This window comes from Gymnogyps californianus, chromosome 13 (assembly GCF_018139145.2).
Source record: "Gymnogyps californianus isolate 813 chromosome 13, ASM1813914v2, whole genome shotgun sequence".
NCBI classification, from domain to species: domain Eukaryota; kingdom Metazoa; phylum Chordata; class Aves; order Accipitriformes; family Cathartidae; genus Gymnogyps; species Gymnogyps californianus.
This window is the reverse complement of record NC_059483.1, coordinates 4,329,779-4,354,511: the sequence shown is the minus strand read 5'-3', so window position 1 is coordinate 4,354,511 and position 24,733 is coordinate 4,329,779. Positions and strand designations below refer to the sequence as shown.

General features: G+C 39.0%; 1 protein-coding gene across 1 annotated transcript in view; it reads right to left on the bottom strand.

The window, feature by feature from the left end:
• CNTN3 (contactin 3) overlaps nt 1-24,733 on the bottom strand; it is a 99,065-nt gene that overhangs the window by 60,359 nt on the left and 13,973 nt on the right. Inside the window, exon 2 of the mRNA XM_050904572.1 lies at nt 22,177-22,311. Within this exon, the coding sequence (XP_050760529.1) occupies nt 22,177-22,231 (55 nt within the window). The 5' untranslated portion in view covers nt 22,232-22,311. The remainder of the gene's footprint in view (nt 1-22,176; nt 22,312-24,733) is intronic.

Sequence of the window (24,733 nt, the reverse complement as noted above, 5' to 3'; positions counted from 1 at the left end):
AGAGAAAAAAAAAAAAAAGCAGTAAAGGAACATTAATAGCATAAAAGCTGAGTCAACATCTGATGAGCAGGGAAATTTTTTTTTTTTTTAAACATGCTTTGCACTGGCAAAAATGCACGGAAAGAACTGGAAAAAATAGTGTTACAAGGGAAACGCCTTTTTTTTTTTTTTTTTTTTTTTTGAAAGAAAAAAATTTGCCAGTAGGTATTTCCAAAAATATGCCTTCTATAAATTCATATTATCTGGGAATTACCACTCAAGGCAAACGCAGCACTGAACGAAGCAATTCAAGAAATATCTCAGGAGGGAAGGATGTTTGCTCAAGGAAATTATCTTACAGCTGAGTTCTCAGATGCAACACAGATTCTGCCCCCCTAACACTTCCCTGAAACAAACCCTAAGAATATCCTGACAGTCTACAAAGCACCTCCATCACTAACCACTCGTGACCACAAAGCTGGTTTAGTGTTGAAGAACACCAGGCTATTCATGTTTTAATAGTTAAACAGATCGCTAAATGTTTTGCCAGATCTAGGTCTAGTTACCTGAAGGTTTGTTTATTTATTAAATAAGTGGCAGTGTTTCCAAGAAGACTTTCCTCAATACATAAGATCAATGAAAACCATCCTACAACAGTTCATTTTTGAAGCACTGGGAACATGCTGATGCCAATGGGATTATTTTTTCTGCCACTGACTTCACTCCTTTATCTTTCCAAAGATAGCCACCTTCCTTAAAGAAATGGACGGATTCTCCCACAAATATTACAGAATACAGCTGGGTTGTCACCAGAAAGTATTGCCAGGATACAGGTAACCAAAATCTGTCATTTTCCCTGTCTCACTTGGTATGGAGCACCTGGCAAAAAGCCCCACTGCTTTGATTAGGGCCATGTGGACTATAACAGATGTAACGATGACAAATAACAGATACAGCAGATGAGTAAGTGTCCTATCAACAGATGTCTTGCCACAGCTGCTGCTTCACATGTAAAAATACACTAACTTGTCAGCATAAAAATCCAGTATTCACAGACCTTCAAAATATTTGTAGTTCTCATCAAAATATGTCTCCTACCTGGGTTAAGCAAAATAATATGAAATGCACAAGTTTATATAGAGCTGCAAACATAATAAGGAATGCCCTTAACTCCAACACAGCTAATGAAAAACACAGCCCCTGGAGGAAACCGTACCATCTTTATGGAGCTGCTCCAGCTCTCCAGAGTGAGCCTCCAGCTTTCACAGCCTGTGGACCACCTCTTTGAGAATCAGGCTCTCCAAAGCTCTGCAACTCTGAAACTGCGTTTCTTGCTGTGATTAAAACTCTGAAGTAGTTTTATCTGTTTATGTCTGTCCCTCCAACACCAGCTTCACAGCCAGCAGGCATGTGCAATGAAACAAGCCGTCTCTCCCCATCCATGAGCTACAATACTAGAATAATTTACCTAGAAGAAGAGAGCAAACCTTAACCCATGACCTACCCTGCCAAAATCACTTGTGCCATTTTCTTTTCCAGAATCGGCTGAGTTTTATCTCTAGCTCCAGCTGCTGTTCAGTATTTTTAACTTGAAATGTTGGGGATCCTGAAGAGCTGACACTAACAGATTTTTATTTTTTGTTTGTATTTTAATAATTCTCCAGTATTCTTTCTCAACCTACAACCAGATGGGTTTGTCAGGTACATTACACCTCAACTCTTTAGTTTAATAAAACAAGTACAAGGGAACTTAGAGAAGATGATTATTTCTACATAAGTGATTTCAGTAACCTACTTGAAGCCAGCCATAAAGTGGATAGAGTGCAAGAACAGAAATTAATACTGTAACAAGAATAATATTTACAAAGGAATTCAGAGGAAATTAAAACTTTTAATTTTATTATTGGAGTTACGGGTAGATGAAAAATGCAGAGGCAGAAACGAAGTAATACATTTTCATGGTAGCACATTTGCCTGGTTCATGTACAGGAAGAACAGTTATTTTACTGTACTAACTATTCACATCACAGTTTTAAGAAAGAGGTAGGTGAATTTTCCACATTTGACAAATAAAATAACTCACACTTAGTATCCTGAATACAGCATATGCTACTGACATTAATTGCTTCTGTGATGTTCAAATTAACATTTCTGAAACAGGGATATAATACACTCTTCCTTGGGTGCTCCACTACAACTGCAGCAGTACCTAGCTGAGTACAAAGATGTTGCCACAGCATAAAACAGATTCTGGAAAATTGCTGCAAACATTTATGACTATAAATCTCTTAGGTTACTAGCTAGGATTAGACTACATTAACAGGCTCAGGAGGACAGAACAGATAAGAAAAATGATCTATTTCTATTCAGGCACCGTACAGCAACACTAAAGTTGTAGCTTAATGGATGTTCAGGAGCACATCAAAGCAAACCAGAATGTATTTTGTTCATTTCCTTTACAGTAGCCAAAAGTGGCTAAAGCAGATGGTCTGTAGTTACTTTCTTACAGACTTCAGGGAACAGGGATGCAGTGAAATGCATTTCTTGCCATGCTGTCATTTGCAGCTGACAAGCAAAACTGGTATTTTCTACTGCAGATAACGCAGAAAAAAATAAAAGAAAAAACACATCATTGTGATGCTGACAGCAGAGATGTTTAAAACAACAAAAAATTGCCAGGTTCACATAAAAACACAAAAGTGAAAAAATACAACTTGATCTCTAGGAGACAGGACACTGTGCAGTCCAAGCAGCAGAATAATTTCTTGAATACTGAAGATGAAAGCCAAATGATGAAAAGTTTCCCATGAAGCTGTATCTCCAATCTGTGCACGAGTTCTTAAAAAAAATATTTAATCAAAAGCTAAAAACACTGCATAATCTAATTCAGTATTCTTGTGCAAATGTATTACTCTGTAGTCCCTAATAAAATTAAAAGAACATACTGAGGTTGCAAGCTCAATTATTTGGAGTTAGAAAATGCCAGAATTAAGGTTGCCTAAGATCATAAATATTGGCCAAGAAAAAAACCCCAAAACAGTAAGATTTCAGCACCAAGGGCCTGGGATGGGAGCGTGCATCGGCACCTGTTGGCTGGGGACATGTTGCAGCTGGGAAAGGCACTGAGGGACATTTGCTATCGGGAGAGAAGCCACCAGGAAGGTTACGAACACAAGTCCCATGAAGCGGCCACCCAGACTGAAACCTCCAGCTCCAGAGAGCCCTACTCCCAATGCCATGGTCTCTCATGGGGTCTGGGATGCTTTAGCTTGAGATGCAGTTCCTACACGATTCTGTCACTCCTCATGCACCTTCGTGCTTGTCCCCTCTCCCAACGGCTTCCCCTTCAGTCCTTGCTTCCCCTCCCGTTCCAGCTGCCTCAACTCCTACAAACACTCAGGCTCAGCACGTTCCCCGACTTTTCTTAAAATCCCTTTATCCCCAGTCTCATAACACTCATTCTGCCAATCTCTTACCCTTTAATTATGATCATGATATTCATTACAGTCATTTACATTCCTCTATCTCGTTCCTTTTAATCCAGGGGGATTTCACAGTTTTTGCTGCTGGGGTCTGAACTCAAGACAGATTGTCTCATCTCAACAGCAATGCCAGACTCCATTAGGTGAGCGTTACAGAGAAATAGCAACAAAACAGCAAACATGGTGAGCAATCAAGAGTTTGGGCATACTCTTGGTTAAGTCTTCACATGTAGAGGAAGACCTAGAAAGGGATTTTCTTGTCTGTATCTAAGGTACATGGAGAAGGAGATGCTGCAGTGAAGCCGGGAAGCTTCAGGGAGCAGAATTTGATGAAGGTGTTTGTTAAACAGTAAAGACAAAGACTAAGAGTCAATTCAACCAAAACAGCCTAAAGGCCATCTGGTCTCATTTTGGAACTGCTCAGTGTGGGGAGCTGATGATTCGTACCAGAGTTTCCTGCTATGAGAGCAGCCAGTTTCTTGTCTTATCTGGAAACCTCTCCTATCCTCAAGTTCTGCTGAGTATATTTAATTAGTTTTTGAGAGTCTGAATGTGGAAGGTGTCAAATTATTTTGCACCTATGGCAAGCTACAGCAGGCATCAAGTGCATGGCAGCTCTTGCTGAGTACTGACTTCATGCTCCTGGTAGGGTGTTTAAGGAAACTTGATGAGCAGTTGGCAGCTTGCAGTTGCTCCCACATGCACAGCAAGACTCACTGCAGCAGTTCTACTTATCTATGCGGAAATATGTTTTCACTGTAAGCAACTTTCTTGCACTTGTATCTTCCCATCAACAGACTCACAGTAGTCAATAAAAGAAATCATTTAGAGCAGAGTGAAGGCATACCGGAGGAGTAAACACCCCCATGACCTGCAAGGCTGGCGCTGGCTTTGCAGCATCTCTCAGCAGCATGCTGCCCACTCATCCGCCTACTGCATTTTCACAGGAGTTTCTCCTGGTATCATTTCTTAGGTAGGACAAACCCAAAGGCTGGAGCCAGATAAACTCAAGTTAGAATTAAAACTCCAGACAGTTCGGAAGAAGCAGTAAGTTACTGCGTAACTGGTAAGGTTTTAATACAAGGGTTACTGAGTAAAATTGTATTGCGATATCCAGGAGATCAAAAGAGATCATCTAATGGTTCCTTCTGATCTTTCATCTTAGAAAGACAGGAATAACCTATGGTATAGCTTATTTTCTCAAATCTAAAATACTGTAAACACTACCTTTTATCCTACTGAAGAACCGCTCTGTTCCTACCAGCTACACAAACACACCCTAATCAGCCTAACCAGAACTATAGACAAAGTCTACCCACTGCAATTAAGCCAAAATTTCATTTGCTTTGTCACACATCTACTTCTGCCCCTCATATCCTCTATAAAATCAGAATGGCCTTTTCAGTACATGTGCCAGAGCTTCAGTCTGGTTACAAAACCTCTCTTCCAACATTAATCATTGCTCTGACCCAGATATAATAGAGAGGCATTTAAAAACAAGCAGTATAATCCCCACGCACATAACAAATCCCATGTTTTGGTTTATAAAAGCGGGAACAATAATCGTTATGCAGTTAAACAGAGGGGTAAATAGACGATAAAATTGCATTTGGTCTTGCTTAGAATGAATTGGTATCTGATACTGCATCATCTGGAGGAAGGAGACCCTTGCAAGCGTGACTTGGAATAAATTAAGTTCATTACACAAAGCAATGATTTGTGATAAGCACTCACTCTAACTTGATCTACTTGGACACCTTATGTAGTGACAAATCAATGCAATTCAGGGTGTGTGGCAGACAAGTACCATGGCGTGGTTAAGTGTCTTGCTTTCAACTGAAAACAGTAGCAATGCATAGCAGCCCTTTTTCAGCCTCTAGACTGACATCATCTTCTCACGGACACCAGGATGTGAGAAATCGATTTTACCCTTGCCATGGAGTCAGTAAATACTGGAGTCTGGAAGTAAGTTTAGGTCGCACAGTTTAGACACAAAGCTCAGAACTGGAATCTCTAGACAATTTTTTCAGTAAAGAAGGATTTTTTTTATGAGGCAAAAAGGTTTCTAAAAGAAACAAGACAGTAATTCCACTGAATCCCCATCAGAAAAGCTAAGAGAAAGAAAAATACAGGATGGATAAGACAGAACTTAAAGAGAGGCTACAGTTAGTTTTAAATGGAAGCAAACAAAAGAGTTATACACAAACTGATGTTTGAGATGGTACCACTTGTGAATGACAAATGTCTATGAAGAAAACACTGATTAAACTTAAGACTCAAGTTACTCCCATATGTCATTAATATTTAAACGTGGTTTAGCTGGTTTGCGGTAAAGAGGTTTTGACTTGCTTATTTCCATGGTAAGCAATATTAGAAAAAAAATCTGTACCACCTTTTAGTAAAAAGCTACAATAATAAAAGTGCTGAGGAAATGAATGAAGACATTTGAAATTAAAGTGGTAAAGAGGGCTTCCACCTAACTGGTGAGTTAATTTTTCCAGTTTGCTCCATCCCCCGAAAGCTAGTGCAAACAGATTGTCCAGAGCACTTTCTTCTTTGCTCTTCTTGCAGAAAGAGAGCAAAAAAAGAAAATGCAGGGATCATTTGAGCACATTAACCTCCTTGAAAGAGAAGGGAACGAGACAAGATCTTTACAGAATTGCATTCTGTCTGCCTCCGCAGTAATGGCATTACACTTGAATGAAAGCAAAATTATGTGGAAGACTGTTAGTTTACTGAAGGGTCAAAGATGACAGCTGTGGCAGGCGACAGTAAACCTTTAATATGCCATGATGTACCAATGTGCACATCCTTCAGTGGATGAATAAATGTGGCTGAACAAGGGATTACACCTGAGTAAGCAACTGCATAGATTAATAAATTCAGCATCAGACCATTCAACAACAGAAGCTGAGGGAGTGGAGAAAAACAACCGCCCAGAAATACCTATCTGTTCTTCTGCTACTCCGCTTATAAAAACAGAGTTTTTATAAATCCCAGTGTTACTGAAGAGAGTTTAATAGATTGAGGCATGTACGTAAGTAGAAAACCCCCAAAACACAGTGGGACCTCAAATCTTTTTGTTGGTATCTAAGCAGAATCGCTAAGTGACAGATGCTCTATGTGCAGATTGATCTCCAGCATAAGCCAAATTGCTCCGCATAGGGTGAGGTAATCCTCAAAAGTATATCGTTAACTACAATTTAATAAAAAGCCACGGGCAGAAAAAATAGTTTCATAAAAAAGAAAGAAGATCTCTCATTGCACAAGGCTGAGAGAGGTAATAACAGGAAAATAAAAAACAGGTACTGCATCTCTTCTCCTAAGTAGTGAGAATTTCCTTGGTTATTAAATGAGACTCCTCACAATTCACAGCCTGTGCTCTCTGTCACCGCTCACTACCATATTCTACTAGAAACACTTGTGTAAATACATTATCGATACAAAAATAAAGACAGAAGCAATGCAGTGTAATAGGAGTAGTTCTGCAAGTTCCATCGCTTTGGTATTAAGATACCTACTTTGCTTAGCAAGTAGCTACACCGACTATAAACATCAGGAAGCAAAGTAGGCAGGTTGGCAGCAAATCAGAGCCCTGAAAAAGTACATTTAAAGTAAGAAGATACACAGTGAAGACATTTAAACAGTTATTCTCAATCCCTCCTAAATCTGACATTTATTGTGTTGCAGCCATGGGTTACTTACAGTTAAAACTTACGATACATTCATATATTCATTGAGTGTTAGTATAATTCAGCACATCACAAGACAACTGCACTTCTTATATGCCTTTTAGCAACACCATTTTTTCTATTTCAGAACTTGTTGCTGTAAAATGCATTCAGAATTATTTTACATATTTGAGGAGCCTCCAAATCCAATAGTTTTATTAGCCATGAAGTGTGAAGTATGACACATATAACACAGATGTGTTCATGTTGACTGAAACATTTATGTTTGATTCTGTAAGTTGTAAAGCTACAGTTGAAAGATCAAAGCAATAAATTCCTACAGAACATTCCTATCAACTTCAACGGGCTTTAGATCAGGCCCTTAATGCAGTATTAATGTAATGTAGATGTTTTTAAATATTATCTTAATAGTATCTGTAGTATGCTAAATGTGCTAACAAGATCCCATTAGGGTAATTCTGACAAACAAAACAAGGGCTGAAATTCTTCCCTAGCAATCACTTGTTTTGATTTTTCAGTGAATATAAGCTCTGTTTTCCCAAATAAGCCATATTCCAGAGGTTTAAGAACAGTCCTCAAGTGCAAAAATCCTAAGGAAAGTCACCACTCTTCTAAAAAAAAAAAAAGAAGAAAGAAATCTGCAAGAATTAAAGTTAAAACATGTTTTTGTTTAGAGCTTTACCAGGTGGAAGGGGGCACAGGAAATGCCAAAATTGTTAATTGTTTATAAAAATTCTTACACCTGCAGAATTGAAGCTAGCACTTCAAAAGGTTCCTGTCAAAAAGACTTCAGAATTTAGGCATAAAGTCTAAATATCTAAAAATATAATGGATCATATTGGTTTAATCTTTATGTATATTCTGTGATTGTAAGAAAACTTTTAGGTTTTAAAAGCCTTAAAAAAAACCACAAACACACACACACCCCCTCAAAAAACCTTCCCCCCAAAACCCACCACCAAAACCAGCGAAAAAACCTTACATTGTAAGAACTAGACACTACATGGGCTAAAAAATTTCAGCATACAAATTATTGCCCTCCAAAGAATATCTAAGTTAGCAAAATTAATGTTTAAGTCAAAAATAATTACTGCCAAAATGTAGATAGCTATTAGAGAAATGAACAAGGGGGATTATGAGGATGAAACATGAACGGGCTAATGAACAAACAGTCCATTCCTCACCCACTGACAATAAACATGCTTTGAATGCATGCAGAAAGTTTCGTAGCAAAGCTGCTCTCAGCAGGACTCTGGCAGTAACTAATAAAAGGTGATGGACAACCAAAAGCAAGTGAACAACTGCACGCAAAACTGCCGTTCCCGGAGGTCCTTATTTCTTAGTGTCAGTACTAAGAGTGCTGCAACCGGGTTGCATCTCTGGTTCACAGCAAGCTGTGGCCGTCAGGATTGAGGTAGCAGACAGTTAAAATATCTCCATTAGAGCTATGGAAGAAAAATTTTGATTCAGATCAATTTACATAACTATCTTCCATTGCACTTCAGGTCAGACACTTACTATATTAAGCAAGTCCAATCGAGTGAAATATTTAATACAAGAAAAAGATGCTCAGAGACAAAGCAACAGCTGCTTTTTTCAACCTCATTTAATGCCTTAAAATGGCAAGCAGATGCAACTAACAGAGGATGTGAACCCTTTTGTACAACCTGGTTTTTTTACACTCTGACCTGGGGCCTCATCCCTGTGATGCAGAGGATTTAAAGACTCTCCCCAGGTCAGGATATTCCCAGCTGTAGAGCTGAGGGCCACTGGTCATGGACCGACAGACAGAAGGGCTGGACACAAAGCTGGGGGTCAAAACAGCACCCAGCTAAACCTCTGCTTCCACCCAACTTTCTCTTAAGAGATTCCAAGTCACATGAGGAGCAAAATCACAGCAAGTTAAGCCTTATCTTCACTGAAAGTGGCACTTAAGTTATATAAGCCATAATGTTGCCGGTCATTAAGTCTGTATTTTTGGCTGGGTGTGCAGGTTGGCCTTTAACTTTTTGAAAGAGTTTTGCCCAAACAACCTACTAAAACAGCGTGAAAATTTCAATCTTCATGAAAAAACTACACTAAAAAACAATGTAATAAATATATAAAACCATCTTTTTACCCAAAGCTATCTGTCTCTCTCTCCAAAATATCCTTTCCCTTATTTCCTATGCCAGAAAGTCTCTGCTCTCTCTCCTCACCATACTCCCCTCCTTCACAAGTTATTCATGCACAAGCTTTGAAAGATAGTAAGAGACAAGCAGATTTACAGAAAAAAAAAAAAAGGTTGCTATGGGAATAAGACAACAAAAACTGTCACTTAATCCAACATAAAAAGGATAAGAACTGGCAAGAACTCAAATTGAATTGAAACTGTCACCCCAACCGATACGGTTATGATCTGCAACAACCGCTTCTTCTCCCTCATTTACTCTATGCTTTTATGTAATTTAATCTTCTCTTTAGATACTATTTATGGAAGACAATAATTCAAGTTAAGATCCAAAAAACTTTAAAAAAAGAATTAGAAGTAATATTTTCTGATATGTTGCTCACTACTGTCACTCACTTGTAAACTCTTGTAAAAGCTGAAATATGCCCACTCTGCATCAATGCTATGGATGTAGATCCGGAATTTGAGACAAATCTTTAGATTTTTATATATAAAATATATATAAAAAATATTCAGCCATGTAATTTTCTTTCTTTAAACTACAGTCTATGGTCTGCAATAAAGTTTTGCATAGGCTAGTAAGTAAATTCAGATTTAGCTTTTTCCACAGCTGCAAAGGCAATTCTTATAAATTTTGAAGGCAGAAAGAATTGTCACACCACCCCCTCTTCCCAAAAAGTCAAGGCACCATTAATGTCAGTAGTTTATCTCAAAAAACATTGTCTCTTATCAGAGCTTGCTGGAATCGCTTCTCAGCTAGCACAAAACATCACGGGAAGGAATGAATCTGTCCCATTTTTAAGCTGTTGATACAGGACAAGTGTTTCTTCACATTTTGAAAAATGTAGGGAAAATGTTATTTCCTTCCATTACCCATCCCCATAGCTGCCCTGACTCGTTAAATAATGTGCCATATGATCTCACTACACAGTGAACCTTAAAAATGAGAAGTGTGATGAAACCTTAACAGACTCAATTCATAAAGTCTCTACCGATGGATGATCTCTGGCAACATAAAGACCAGAAAGTAATCTGGAATGAACTAGCTAAAAAGTTTCTTGATTGTACAGCAGAGCTTTAAAAGACCGGTTCTTATTTGCACTTTAGCTCTTCCAAGCTATGCAAAGGCCTCTTAAAAATGACCAAGGAGCAGATTTGAAGCTCCTTTAAGATGCCATTGCAAGATTTATATTGGGGTACATTCACATCAGTGTGAATCAAACCCCGTGTCTGATATTAAGGCTGTTAGTGTCACAATTTGCCTGTTATCTTCAGTATCATAAAATCTGCCATTCCACTGTGTAACAATAGCAACACCTTTATCTGCCACCTCTGAAGTATGGGAGAATCCTTAACTGAATCTAACATTGAAAGCAATATAGAAAATCCCCAAATAGTTCAGAGTTATTAATAGTTGTATGAGGAACCAGGATAATATACACTAATTACCCTTGACTATGCAAATTAAGCTGTTTTTAATTCAGGTTTAAAACATTTTGAAGTTCTCATTGCACAACAACCGCCAAAGGCAAATGAACACTACGTTTTTCTTTGCAGTCCTTTGCCTCTTGCTGCAGAGCACCTGAAGATGCACTGAATTATTCTGCAAAGTATATGCCTTGTGTGCAAGGCGTGACTCTCAGATCACCGGGGACAAGGTGGCATTTCGAGCCTCTCTGATCTGCGATGGTGGAGTGGCGGCACAGGAGTTGTGAAATTTTCTGCTTATTCAAAATAAGCTCCTGACATACTCCATTGCCTCTACTAAACACAAGTGATGCTAATCCAGATTCCTCACACTTGGTACTTAACAAATGACACTTACAAGATAGGAACAAATCCCAATGTGTATTTAGAACAATGCAGAAAGTCTCCATTTTGTGACTCTTTTCACATAGACCCTTGCAAGGGTCATTATGCTTTTTCCTGGCAATTGGAATGGAAACTGCTAAGTCACCTGCACAAGGTCACAGCCACCACAATTCGAACCCAGGTCTCCTTAAAACCCACAGCCCTTTGCATTAGGCTATTCCAGATTTCTCATTTTACACCGCAGGGAAACATCCGGTTAGCTTCAGTATACAGAGTTCCTTACTGTATATCATTGCATAAAGTTACTCCATACCTCCCCTTCTTCACTAAGGCTTTCTGTTCCCCTCCGTTGGATTAAAATACTACAAATACTTCCAGCGACTGGTTCAAATAAAGTGGTTTCTACGTTCAAATAAAGTGGTTTCCCCACTGAGTTCGCAATCCCTGAACATCTGTCACTCGACTATGCAAGAGTAAAGGATAACCAAGCACAAACACGCTCACCTACATGTCATCTTCTGCTTTCTCTTCCAAGAGAGCACACAGCACTTGTCTAGAAAAAGGTCTACATTCCTGCCAAAAGGCATGTGTTTGAAATGCTTTTGACTTTGTTACAAGAATCCTAAAAAGTCGACAAGAAAGTCGTTACTATCTGTTCCATCCAAGAAGGAAAAACATCATGCTACATTAAACAGCTATATTTTAATATTCTGTTTATAGTTATGGAAATTTGGTTCATTTTAGCATCAGTAAGTTCTGATTGTGCTAATCAGACAAGAATATAAATGAGCTTTTATTTGCTTAGGTTTTCAAACATGTATAATAATATGGTTAAGGTTAAGCTTTTGCTTTACAACCTTGTGTTATTTTTCACTGAAAACCAAGTGTGAAAATTGTGTTCTGATCCCTGATAAATACTGATCCCCGAAATCTCATCACTGATATGTACATCCTGTATTGGAAAAGTTAAAAGCTAATACTATCCCATTTGTTATTAAACAAGAAACTGAAAGGTTAATTACGGGAAAAATAAAGCTTTTTGTCCAAGAGGCTAGCAGCAGCATATTTAATATTACCAAAAATTTAAAATCTAAAGCACTCATTTTGAACATTATCATTAACAACAACAAAATCAGAACGGTTTCTTCTGGAAGGCTTTTTAAAATACAAAAAGTATTTATTCTCAGTTCTGTTGTTTTCCTGAACATCTGCCACATTATTCAGCTTTAGATTTCAACCACAGTGTACCTCCCCTGTTTTTCAACTGTCATTCACAACCACTTTCATATGTTTTTTTTTCCCCTGCAGTGTCCTGAGCTTCCCAAGTAAGAGGCTGATACAATACAGCTTGTTCTGCATAGCAAACTTCTCCCAAAGTCATTTTCCCTTGTGTTCCCCCTCCCCAATGTCTTTTACCTTTCTGCTTGCAGAGAAAAGGGTTTCCCCCTGCCTGCCTTGGTATTTCTATAGCATGACTCAGCCTTCACAAAGCAAGGAGCACCACTAGATCTATTTTGTAGGTAAGAAGTAGAAGATTAAAGGTACCCAAGACCCCGGGAATTACGACACTAGATAAGATTACTCATCCATCTTGGTCATCCTTTATTCTTCAGCAATAGCCAACAATAGATACTTCAGAAGGTAGTTTAACCAATGAAGATGGCTGAATAGCAAGCCTGGGATGCTTCTTCTGTCTAGTTTGGTATCAAAAGGCAGAAGAAACAATAGGATGGCTATTCAGGTAATGAGTGAAAGCTTTATCTTCATTTCATTACACAAACCAGCAGAAGACAGACAAAACAGCCAAACTCTAAGTTTTATCTCTTCAGTAGGAACAGCCTGGCAAGTAAAGAAGAATGACTTTAATAGCTGCTGCCAGGGGACAGGGAAGAAGAGATAAGCTGATGCTTTAAGAGAGAAGAAAGAGGGATCCCAGCTTGCAGAGAGCAGATGACACAGCCTCTCCTCCACACAGCTCCTAGTGTCCCCTCATACCCTCGGGATAGGAGGGGAGGGCTGCCTTATGTTGGGGTGGAAGCCAGCTGTCCTGCAACAACTTCCAAGACCTTGCTGCTTCTGAAACTCCGCGTTGCCAATGTTGGACCACGCTAACCCAAAAAACAGCTGTGGAGAGGCTCCTGTCCTACCCTGATCACATGGCAGGCATGCTATGAGCTAAGGAACAGCTATGTACCTTCAAAAGCTACTTTCTCGGAGACAGGAGACTGAAGTCATACAATAAGTAGCCATATACTGAATACCTGGCAATGATCTACCTACCAAGAAACTCCGCAACCAGAAGTCCCAAGGCACTGGGAGTTATCACCATTCTTACTACATAAATATTTAGACTGTGGATTTGAGTAAGTATTCTGTTAGGGGTTACTATTAAATGCAGTCAAGCTCCATAACCTTTTACAAAAAATACATCAGAATTACTTGCTATATTCTACCACTATTTAGACTGCACTAAACAGAAAAACTGTATAAACACAGATGTACAGCCTTCATGCTCAGTAATAGTTGCAGTAACAAAATTTTATTGCAGGATAAAGCACTTGAAAAACTCTTCTTGGTAATTTATGTAAAAATTAGAATCACCACTAGACAAAATTTCTCCATTCAAATGTCATAAAATCTGTGACGAGTTTAATGAAGATAAAAATAGCATTTGTCTTGTTGAAATGAAGCATTAATTGTCTGGAGGTGAGGATTCAGCTTTAAGGTTAGACAGTATCTGCAGCAAGAAGTAGCTGCTTTTCAAGAGAATGTTTTCTTCAGCTTGGAAGACGAAGCAGAAACTGAGGAGACTCTTCATAGGTATTTAAGGTCTCCCTTCAAAGAGAGTTTTAATATCACAGCATTTTCCACACTTACGGAATTAAATATTGTAACTGGTAAGAGTATGCCTGCCATCGAAATACAGACTCCTGTAAATCCACTGAACTTGAAGAAAGTCCATTAAGTCAATTACAGTCTTTTCATTGACTCGGACCACCCCAGGTTTATATATAGCTAACAAGAAAAAACAGAAGATCCTAATGAAGGAGTCTATATTTATTCCCTCACTTAATTCCAAGTGAATGGATTAGCATAGTTCTCCATTGCTGCTCACCTTCTTGTTGCAATATTGACAAAGAATGAAAACGAGCCCTAAAAAGCCTTTCTCGAAATGAGTGTCCTCACTGGTAGGCTGAAAACAGAAAAGCTCGCAATGCTAAGGCACAAGTGTACAAGACTACTACAGTTGTATTAAAAGCAAGAGTTGCAGCAGGAAGGCAGAGGCAAGATTTACACTGGTTCATAGCAAGAGGTGAAACTGGGTCTCCAGTAAGCTACCACCATCTGTCAGTTTATAGGAAAAAGATGCAGGGCAAATTTCTTGCCTCCCATAGCTTACATACCAGGCTGTTTGCTGTATCCTTTGTTCATGGTAATAGAGTAGTTAGGTTTGATAGTATGTTGGGTTTAAGTGCAAAGGGATATCTACAATGAGCGCCTTTTCAGATTTACAGCAGCAATTCTGTTTTCTGATACCAGATCTGTATGAAGCACCCATGACATCAAACAACTCATAGAAAAGCAGAACTCTAAGATTGGTTCCTCATTGTGTAACGAATTCAATAAGCAAACAAAATTTTCTATCAGTGTAATGAATCTTGTTAGCAATATACAAGCAATCCAAGCTAAACAATCCTGACAGTCACTATTGGCATAGATGCATTTTAACATTATGACTATACATGTATAATGTACAAAAAGGATATTACTATTAATATGCAAAACCATTATGCATTAAGATACAGACTGGCTCTGTCTGAATGCTGTAACTCTTAATGAAAACTGAATTTTAACAAGAGCAGTGTCATAGTAGTAAGTGATGATAGATTTTTTTCCTACAAATGGATTCTCACCCATACAGAAACTTCTCACCAAAGACTAAATCAAAATTATTGCAAGTTTCTAAGAGCAATATCTGTTTTACACAGGGGAAAGTATTGTTGGCATTCTGCCAATGTCCAAGAAGCCTGCACTAAGAATTACACATTTATGACTGCAAATATACTCCCACATGGGATTAGTTTCAATACAAGAATTCACTAGAAACACAAGTTATTTCCTCATCCACATTAAATCAACAACATGTTGATGTTTGCTACACCCCTTGTTTTCAAGAAATACTGAGCCAAAAAAAAAAAGCACTCATGCCTTCAAAAGACGTTTAGCCACAAGCAAACAGCATCTCACTGCGTAAGTGCGTACCAAGAGGAAGATAAGAGATGGACCCATGGATATTGGGTGAGAGGCTAAGCTTTTAAACAACCAGACTGCACATATAAATGCAAGGTAGCGCAGACTGAGACCACATTCATTACTGTGGGCAGATCCTACAGCAGCACTCAAAAAAAAAAAACCCAAACCATATCCCAGACTGATGGGAAAACATATGTACTAGTGCATCTGTAAACCTGGTATGGGAGCAAGGTACTGGCTTTCCAGATCAGCTGGCTAGTAAGGATTTGACAAAAATTCAAGCCCGTCTCCAATTATACTGGATGCTAGAATGAACACGAATATTGTTCACTCATCTCATTGATCTTACAGGATCCTGATATTTGGGATCCAGTGCAAGTACAATAATATTAAAAAGTAGACCCATATCACAGTGCTTTCAGTAGGATCCCCTTTTTGCCTCTCCAAATCAATATGGGACAGAAGATGTGGGGTCAAAACAGGAACCTGACTGAGATCCTTTGCACATGCCCAAGCAAGCACATCACCTACCACCTCATAAAATGGTATGCCAGGTGTGGAGAGCCAAGCTTTTCCTCTGAAGAGGATATTTCTACTTTCCTCGTGGCTGATTTAATAGAAACAATAAATCAGTAAAAACATGGAAGGTTTGTTTTCATGCTCTTCAGAAAATAAAGAAAGAGTAAGAATCATGCTTTCCAATTTCTAAGTTTCTGAAACTTAATATTAAGTTTCCTAAACTTAATACTAATAAAGAGGAGGGCTGTGGATCTGATACATGACATTGCTGAGCCTGAGGGTTTAACAGTTTTTTTCTGTAGTAGACTGAGGAAAAAAAACAAAATGAAAAATTAAAACAATGAAAACACCTGAATTGACATAAAGAAATACATATAACACGATCTAGTTTTAAACTCAAATGGACTATTAAATAAGGAATTAGAAGGAAAACCTCCTTGTTGGCAAATTTCAGTGTAAAGGGACAGAATAGGAACCAGGCTTTAATGTCCAAATAGTTTCTGTATGTTACAATATTTTTTTTAGTTGGCTTTTTGGTAGTTTGGGGGGGGGGGCGGTTGGCGAAGGCTTGTAATGGCTGGAGAAAGAAGTTCAATGGTAATTTTTTGTTTTGCCCCATTTAGATAAAGTGCAGTCAAGATAGTATTAGGATACACTATTTGTGGTGTCAACGAGTTAGAAGCTTAGCAGAGAAAGTTAGTCCAAGCAGATTCTACAGGTCTCGCCCTGGACATGCTGTTTGAAACGTGCCCTTTCATCTACTGAAAAACAAAATTTTTTATGCATTTACACACACAGTTCTCACTTCATTTCTTTGAACTTTCTCTTTATTCACAGCTTTCTTCCCCCTTCAAACATCCTTCAAAAGTTGTTTTTCCTCTTAATTCTCAGGAGAAACTTTAAAAAGATACCTTTCCAGGGAGAAAAGAGCAGTCAGTTTTAGCAGCATAAAACAGCTGAAAACAGTAGAAAATTATGAGAAAGCAAGAGAAACTAATGCCCCTGCTCACACCAGTGCTGCTGTGAAAGGCTGGGTGAGCAAACGCACAGCACTTGTGCCAGCTGGGGCTGCTGGAAGCAGCACTCCCCACAGAGCTTACTCCTCCTCTCCAGTTGAGCAGCGCAATAAACTGCAGCAGGAAAACGAAGCCAAAATTAGCAAGAGTGGCAAGAAAAGCCAGCTGTCAGGCAAACTGCAGAGAAGCAGTTTACACACTTATGTGACAGGAGTTTACCTTAATTATCTTAGATGTTCACCATATTCACCATTCACTGCAATGGCAGTGCATCACAGTCTGCAGCACACTTCTCCTCCTGTATTCTGGAAACAAAGGAACTGCTATCCAGTTCACCAAAAGAGCAAGTGAAATCAGCTGGGTCACACGGGAGGGGTGGAAGTCCATGCAGGCGTCTGGAGAAATTGTAACACACCTGGAATCAATTCATGACTTCACCACAGATCATGGCTTAGTTTTGCACTTTAACTGTTCATGTTGTTTTGCATATTTTATTCATTTTTATCTTTGAAGTTGTTCTTCAGAGTAATTTAAACATAATAATACTAAAATATGTGTTTTGAAATTCCTTTCCTAACAAGGCAGACATTTTGAAACTCCATATATATGTATATTTAATGCTAAGTAATCACCTTTTTGCTCCCCAAGGTAGATGGACAAAAAGACCGCAGAATCATTAGTCATACAGATATAAGCATACATCAATAAACAAAAACCCAAGGGCCACTTCCCCCCCCCCCCGTTAGATACTCTCACATCCTCACTTTGATGAACTGTGAAGCTTCACATAGGATAAACAAAAAGCAATTTAATACAGGACACTACAATAAGGGAACTAGTTTGAAATACTTTATCTGTAAGGACAGAGAATGTCAAGGTTTACAAGCCAAGATCAGCAGCATCTCCATTTCTGTAGCTATGATGTTATTTCATAACATTGAACTGCAGACAGGTCTTAAAAAGAACTGTCTTTTTACTTATAAGCAGAGCATAAGAAAAACTGTTTTCTATAGAGAGTCAGAATACCTGCTGATCTATCTTAATGATAGGTTAAAAGCTATATTCTCAAAACTGTTTAACAACTTGTTTTACATTTACAGTGTGCTCTTATGAAAATCCGTCTTGAAATAAATTCAACTACAGGATTCCCAAGTGGATTTTAGAAGCACACTGTTCCAAAGGTCCACTAATAACATTCAAGCAATTGAAGCAAACAGGTAACGTTCGCATTAAACGCATGCCCAGTCTCCAAATAGCAGAAGATCTGTATGTCAGGATTGAGACCTTTTGCGGAGTTTTGAGTGAAATGGGTTAGGCAGCTGGAAATGCTCAATTCAGGCTGTTCAGCAAATTACATCTGGCTCAAACTCTTGTCTCTGCAAGTGCTGACTGTAACTCCAAGCAACATTCTCAATGACTGCAATATAACAACATTGTCAGGGATATATATATATCAATTATGGGTGCTCAAGGCTTCCAAGCCGTCCTGCTCCATCAAGCCATCTGGCTTTTGGCAATGCGAAAAACAACTTTTTGCTTGACTTCTTGTTGGTCCTCCAATCTACCAACTCCCCATGGCTACTAAACTGACATTTGGGAAGTACCCTAATTGAAGGGAGATGAACCGAAATAGATGCAAAGAAGGGCTAGTAGGATGAACATGGAAAGAGGACAGTCTTACACAAGACCAGAATCATTTGCACTTCAAAATATTAGCAACGTTTTCCTTGTTACTGCAATGGTCATTGGAAATTAAGTATTCCACTAGCAGAGTAATTAGCTGAATAACAAACATTTCTCTATTAGCAAACTCAATGACAGTCAATGCCAAATTTGCTATTGAAAATATTGAACTTCGTTTGAGATGTGAATTGGTGAATTCGCAGCTAACATCATCCCTTTCATACTGTGTCTCTTTCTGCAGTTACATTTGCATAGAACCACGCATTTATGACTAGATTTTTTTTCAGGAAGTCATTTGGTACACTTGGTGTTAATACAGTTTAACATAAGAAACCTTCCCATTCATCTTGGATCCTTAAGGCTACCCTTCTTCATAGGCAGCAAAAACGAAACGTGCTTTCATCTAAGTTGCTTTTAAATATGGCCCAAAAGAACCGAGATGACATGAAATAAAAATGTAAGAAAGATTAAAGGATAAAAAAAGTCCTTCAACAGATGGGTGAAAAATCTTTCATCCTTGTAGAAGGAGGTTATTTACTTCTCCACACGAACCACTACCAAGGTCAAAGTGATCTGAGCAAAGCTTTGAGGGTGTCCCACCTATAGTTCTACAGGTGTTGCAGCACATACTCTAAGTAGTTGTTTGCAAGTCTCCAACTAGGTATGTTCACAGCTTTCTCCATTATTACTGCTCGTAACACATCAGCAGTGCCTGGGAGACAAGGAGAAGCCTGTGCTATTGAAGAGTTAGCCTACCCTCGTGGGTCTGAATGTTACCTCATGTATTATCTCAAAGGTTTTTTTTCTGTTTTTAAAAAAGAGCATATTTAAATTCAACACATCAAGCCAGAAGATTTGCATGCTTTGCAATTTAAAAAGATACAAACTGGGCTTTTTAGCTTTCCCCTCTTATACTTTGTATCTCACATATTTTTTACAATTCAAAGGATAACTATTAAATTGTACAAATGTAACTAAAAACTACAGCAAGATAAAGTTATTAGTCTTTATCTTTCTTACCGTATATCAACTGAAAAGCTTATAGAAATTATTTTTATCGGATTAAAAAAACAGGCCTTTTTTTTTAGCATCAATACTCACCTAACCCTAACATAACCACGAACATAATGAAATCTTTCATTCCACTACAAATAACATGCATGATGCCAGTCACCATACAAGTGATTTATTGCATGAAAACTACTCATTGTAGTTAATTATTGCAATGTAAATATAACAAAACTAATATCCAGCAGATCAAAATGAGCAAGACTACACTTCGAAAAAATCTTTAGGTAGCGAATGATTTTTAATGTTCTGATATTACCTGTTTGTTTTTTTTCCCCACAGTATCCTTCATTACATCAACGAATCACTAAACACTGTTTGGCTTAGTCTATATTTAAATTAACAAATAATATACCTCCTTTGAATAACAACTGTACTGAACAGTCAGCAGAAATCAAAGTTATGTATGAGAGGTTCAGAAGCACATACATGCATTCTGCAACAACAAATTGTTTTGCTGACATTTATAACGCCAAATTTTGCCACTCCAGATGCAGCAGCGGCTAATTGGCCTTATAAGTAATTCCCCAACAATAACAGAGATGCAGCAGTAGACATTACAGAGAGTGGATTTATATCCTTCAAGTCATTTTAAGACTACAAACACATTTTCAGCTTCAGGTATTTCCAGATGCAGCCCAAAAGAGAGGCACAGCCCTGGCTGGGACGGCTCCACTTTCTAGCTAACGCAGGATGCTCACAACTTCACGCTCCTGCCTCACACAGCACTGCTGCTGCTGCACACGTTTGCTGCTAAAAGAAAAGAGCTAGAAGTACAAGAGCGGCATCGAGGAATGCCACAAAACACTACCTCTAATCCTCCTGTAGGGAAACAGCTCCCTGCCACCTTCTCCCTCACCGTTTTGGGCTTTTCACAGGCTCAAAGGGAGTCACACTTATTGCATGGCTTATGCCACGGCAGCAGGATGGGCCAGACTGACACAGGGAAAGCATGGACCCAGCAGCAAGACAGTATCTACTCTAAAGTATTATTAATAAGGTAGCTTTGCTCCCAGCAGTTTAAAGGGGAGAAAAGGAAAGCCCCTCTATTTCAACCAAAAATTCTGTGCAATTCTTGTATGATTGTTTCAGTGTCAGAAATGCCCAAGACCTCTTTCAGAAAGCAATCCCTAAAGTAGTCCTGCAGGAAAAATAATTTATATTTTTAAGTCTCTTGGGATTTTCTTTTTCTGTAGAAAACCATTTGGATTTGATAGAGACAATATTAGCACCTTTCACTTTACAGATTGGTTTAACAACGTGGCTTCCCTTTCTTCAAATTTTTTGACTAAGCCAAAAGCAAATCCTGGCCTTCTGAGTCTCCATATGAAGCTAAATCCATATACCTTACTCACAATTACATTTCTGTGCACCTCATGCAGGAATTCAATCCTCCTGAGGGCAGCCAGAACATAAGCACCAGTTACAGGAGGAAGGGGGATGAGAGAAGAGGCTGGCACAGCACATGCTGCAGTATCAGTAAGTAATCACAGCTGGGTGACTGCACAGGCCAGCCGCAGCATCTAGGTCTCTCTCCATTCATCCCTGTGTTAGAGCTGTCGCAAAGAAAACACATCTACTCACCCAGGCTATAAACCATTTGATTTACATGTTTCAATTAAAGCATGTGCATATATACTACCCTCCTTCCCAAAGTAGCGCTGACTGTTCTGAAGAGGATGCACGTAGGTAATTTGGGCACTATCAGCTATGTCTGTTCTTTGCAACCCTGGTGACACCAGCGTGCACCAAAGTCACCAAGAGTCAACCCCTGAGGACAGAACAGGGGCCTCTCCTCTCTCCCTCACACGCACCTTGGCATTACTACGGATGCTCAAGCAGAACGCATGCTGAATGAAGAGATCACCAAGAAAAGCAAGAGACTTCTGCTGCTGCTACGAGCATCGACCTCGATAAGGTAAAGAAAAATAACTCAGAAGAGCTAACATGGCAGGAGAGAGAAGACCTGAAGAGCAGCCCAAGTTCCAAACACTGAGAGTTAGCTGGGTTATTGTCTGGCAGAGTAGGAAAAGCAAACCTCTGAACTGCTGAATTGGTACACTGATAACATAGCGCTACTCCTCATGGATAAACCCATTCTAAAGTAAACAAAGTTTTGACAAAAGCTGCAGCAATCATCCCCAGTTACAGCAAGAATTTAAAGTTTCCAGTTAAAGAAAAACACACTGCAGCTATTAAATCAGAATACCTATGATGCATGCATCACCAATAACATCCTTAATGTATTCAAATATCTTCTGCTTGCTTTGAAAGCATAGCCCTATGTAGTAACTTTGGGAGAAAAAGGTTATTTTAATTAATTCACTGTTAATATTTTGTATTATTTAAGATATCTATTGCATGCTTGGTTTCTAAACTCTACGTGACATTTGCACGTCAGAGCCTCTGTGGTTCTGTTCCTCAAGTGCAGTTTAAATCTGGAATCTGGACACTTATGTGTAGCTCTAAACTGGAAGATAGGGATTATTGTATATTGTTACCTCCAAGACAGCCAACAAACGATACCAGGAACAGCTGTTTCCACAGCAGCAGCATCTTCAGTCACCTAAATTCAGTAATTCTCGTTCAGTCTCAGGTGAACTGTATGTTTAGTCTTCCAGGTGGCACGGTTTAACCTGTTAAAAGAGCAAACATAAAATTGAATCCCATGATGAGCCCTAAGAACTGGCTTCCTTGTTAATACACTTTTTAATAAATACAAAGTTGACAGATCCTCTAATGTTCCTCTTTTTTCCTATGACTTGACCCTCAACAGAAGGGTACGTACACATATCACATTTAGGTATGTATATGAGGTGTTAGAAGTTACGTAATTCAGCAGCAGCAGAGCTGATGGGTAAGTTGATTTTGTAGTTCCTACTTCTCACCAATCTCCAGCATTCATTTATTTGTAAGAAACCGTAGTTTTAAAGGAAGAGAGAGTACCTGAGGTGCAATCATACACAAAGTACAGTAGTTTAATGCATTTGTTACAAGAACAGCTTGGATTGGACTTGCCTTGTATACACTGTGCTAGCAACAATCTAAACACATGCAATAACTGATTTAAAGCCATGTCTAACCCATTACTTTTTGTTTGTTTTCCATATTAGATCTGTACTCATTATGCATAACAGCATTGTAGAAGTCTGAAGAGGAAGATCTAGCAACCAAAAAACCACCAGTGAGCACACTGCACTCAAGCACATCAGGTGTAATGACATGCTATGAATTAATTTGCTAGCTTCTATTTCTACCTTTGTTACTGGCTAGATGGTAAATGGTTTGCCAAGGTCTACTAGCCTGGGTATGACATTGTTATTTTACTTTTATTTTTTCCTAAAAAAGCTTTACAGTAAATTTTCTGAAGTTGTACAACAACTGTGGCCTTTATATTTTGTGCGTGTCACTTCCACAGCATCCTCTTTCTTCAGAGGAAGAGTAGCTGGGCAAAATTTGAGGTTCTGCAGTACACAGACCAAATGGTTCCTTCTGAAATTAGTCTATGGATCAATGCACAGAAATATTAAGGTCAAGAAAGCAACCATTAATTCTGAAGAACCAAATCTGAGATGTCTGAACTCGATTCTTCCATGTGAACTGTATTTCACATTACAGTTGAAAGTTTCTAATACTTGTGTAAATCAAGTGTCTGGATTTCAAGCTAAGCACCGCAGAAAGAGATCACACACTCTGATACATCCCCACTCCATGACTCGCTAGGGGAATTTCAGCTCCCCAGAAAAACTCCGCATGGCCCTTTGCCACAAGAACTGTATCTTTTCGCATCCTGCGATCCTGGCTCATGCAGGGTACACTATCAGCTTCCGCAGCAATGCATGCAGCGCTGACAGCAGCATCCTCTACTCCGTACTGTCAGAGGTATTGCTTTCTGATTTTTTCATGTGTTTCTAAAACAGAAAATAAGCAAAACCAAAAAACTCACATTTCTATCAAGTAATAGGTATTGATCACTCAGCAGGTATCTGCTGCCAGCAAAGCTGGTACAAGAGGGAAGTTTACTGTAGGGGTACGGCAATGCCCAAATACGTAAAAATGGGGGGGAATATCCCACCCCCAGGCAGCTCTCTGGATCAGACAGTTTGAGGAATCACACCCAGTTCTCATAGATGAAAAGTGAAGAAGTTTATCATATGCAACTAAAACATTATTGGTTTCCAAAAGGAGTCATGTAAGTACAATAAATTCTGGTAAGTTTTCATGTTAAAAAACCCACAACAGTGCTTTGGCAACATTATAATTCTTCCTTTCCTGGAGCCAAAAAACACCTGATGTCAGATGCACATACTGAGGAGATCACATAAAGCAAGGTAGAAATCTGTTTTGTGTCAGATCTGCAGTTCAAGACTTTTTTTTTTTTTTAGGGAGAAAAAAAACCACCAACAAAACCAAAAACCAAACAGAAAATGAGAAAAATATTTTTTGTTGAAATTGAAGACTTGGGTTTGGTCATTCCCCACCCTGTGTTTCCAAGGGCCATCTGCAAAGCCTTCCCCTAAGGAAGGTTATCCTTGGGCACCCAGAGACCAGAGGCAGGATGACCAGGCACCCGTCCAGGACACAGCCCCGGCTGCACTGCTTGTGGACCGGCTGCTCCCGCAGCCATCAGAAGCCACGACTGCGCTAGTGCCACACCAGCCTGGCACAGGAGCATCTCAGGACACCCCCAGTTTTGGGCTGCAATGCTAAATCCTGCCTAAGCACCACCATCCTAGCCCATGGAAACCAGCGACTTTATAGCTGCAATGTTTGCCCTGAGCAGTGAGGATAGCCAGAAGGGCAGGAAGGGGAGAGGGGAGGAGGTGGAGTAGGAATACTAAAGTAGGTCAACTCTTATGTATCAGCTTTCTTGCAGTCTTACAAGGAAGGAAAAAAAAACTCTGATAGAAAAGCTAAATTAATTTGATTTTGTTCTTTAAGTGCTCTGGGCAAAGCAGAACATGATAGATCCATTTCAGGCCAGAAAAAAGTGCTTTTGTAGAAGCTAAAAAAAATCGAAAAGTTTTATATGTGGGTATAAAAATCATAAAAATACAT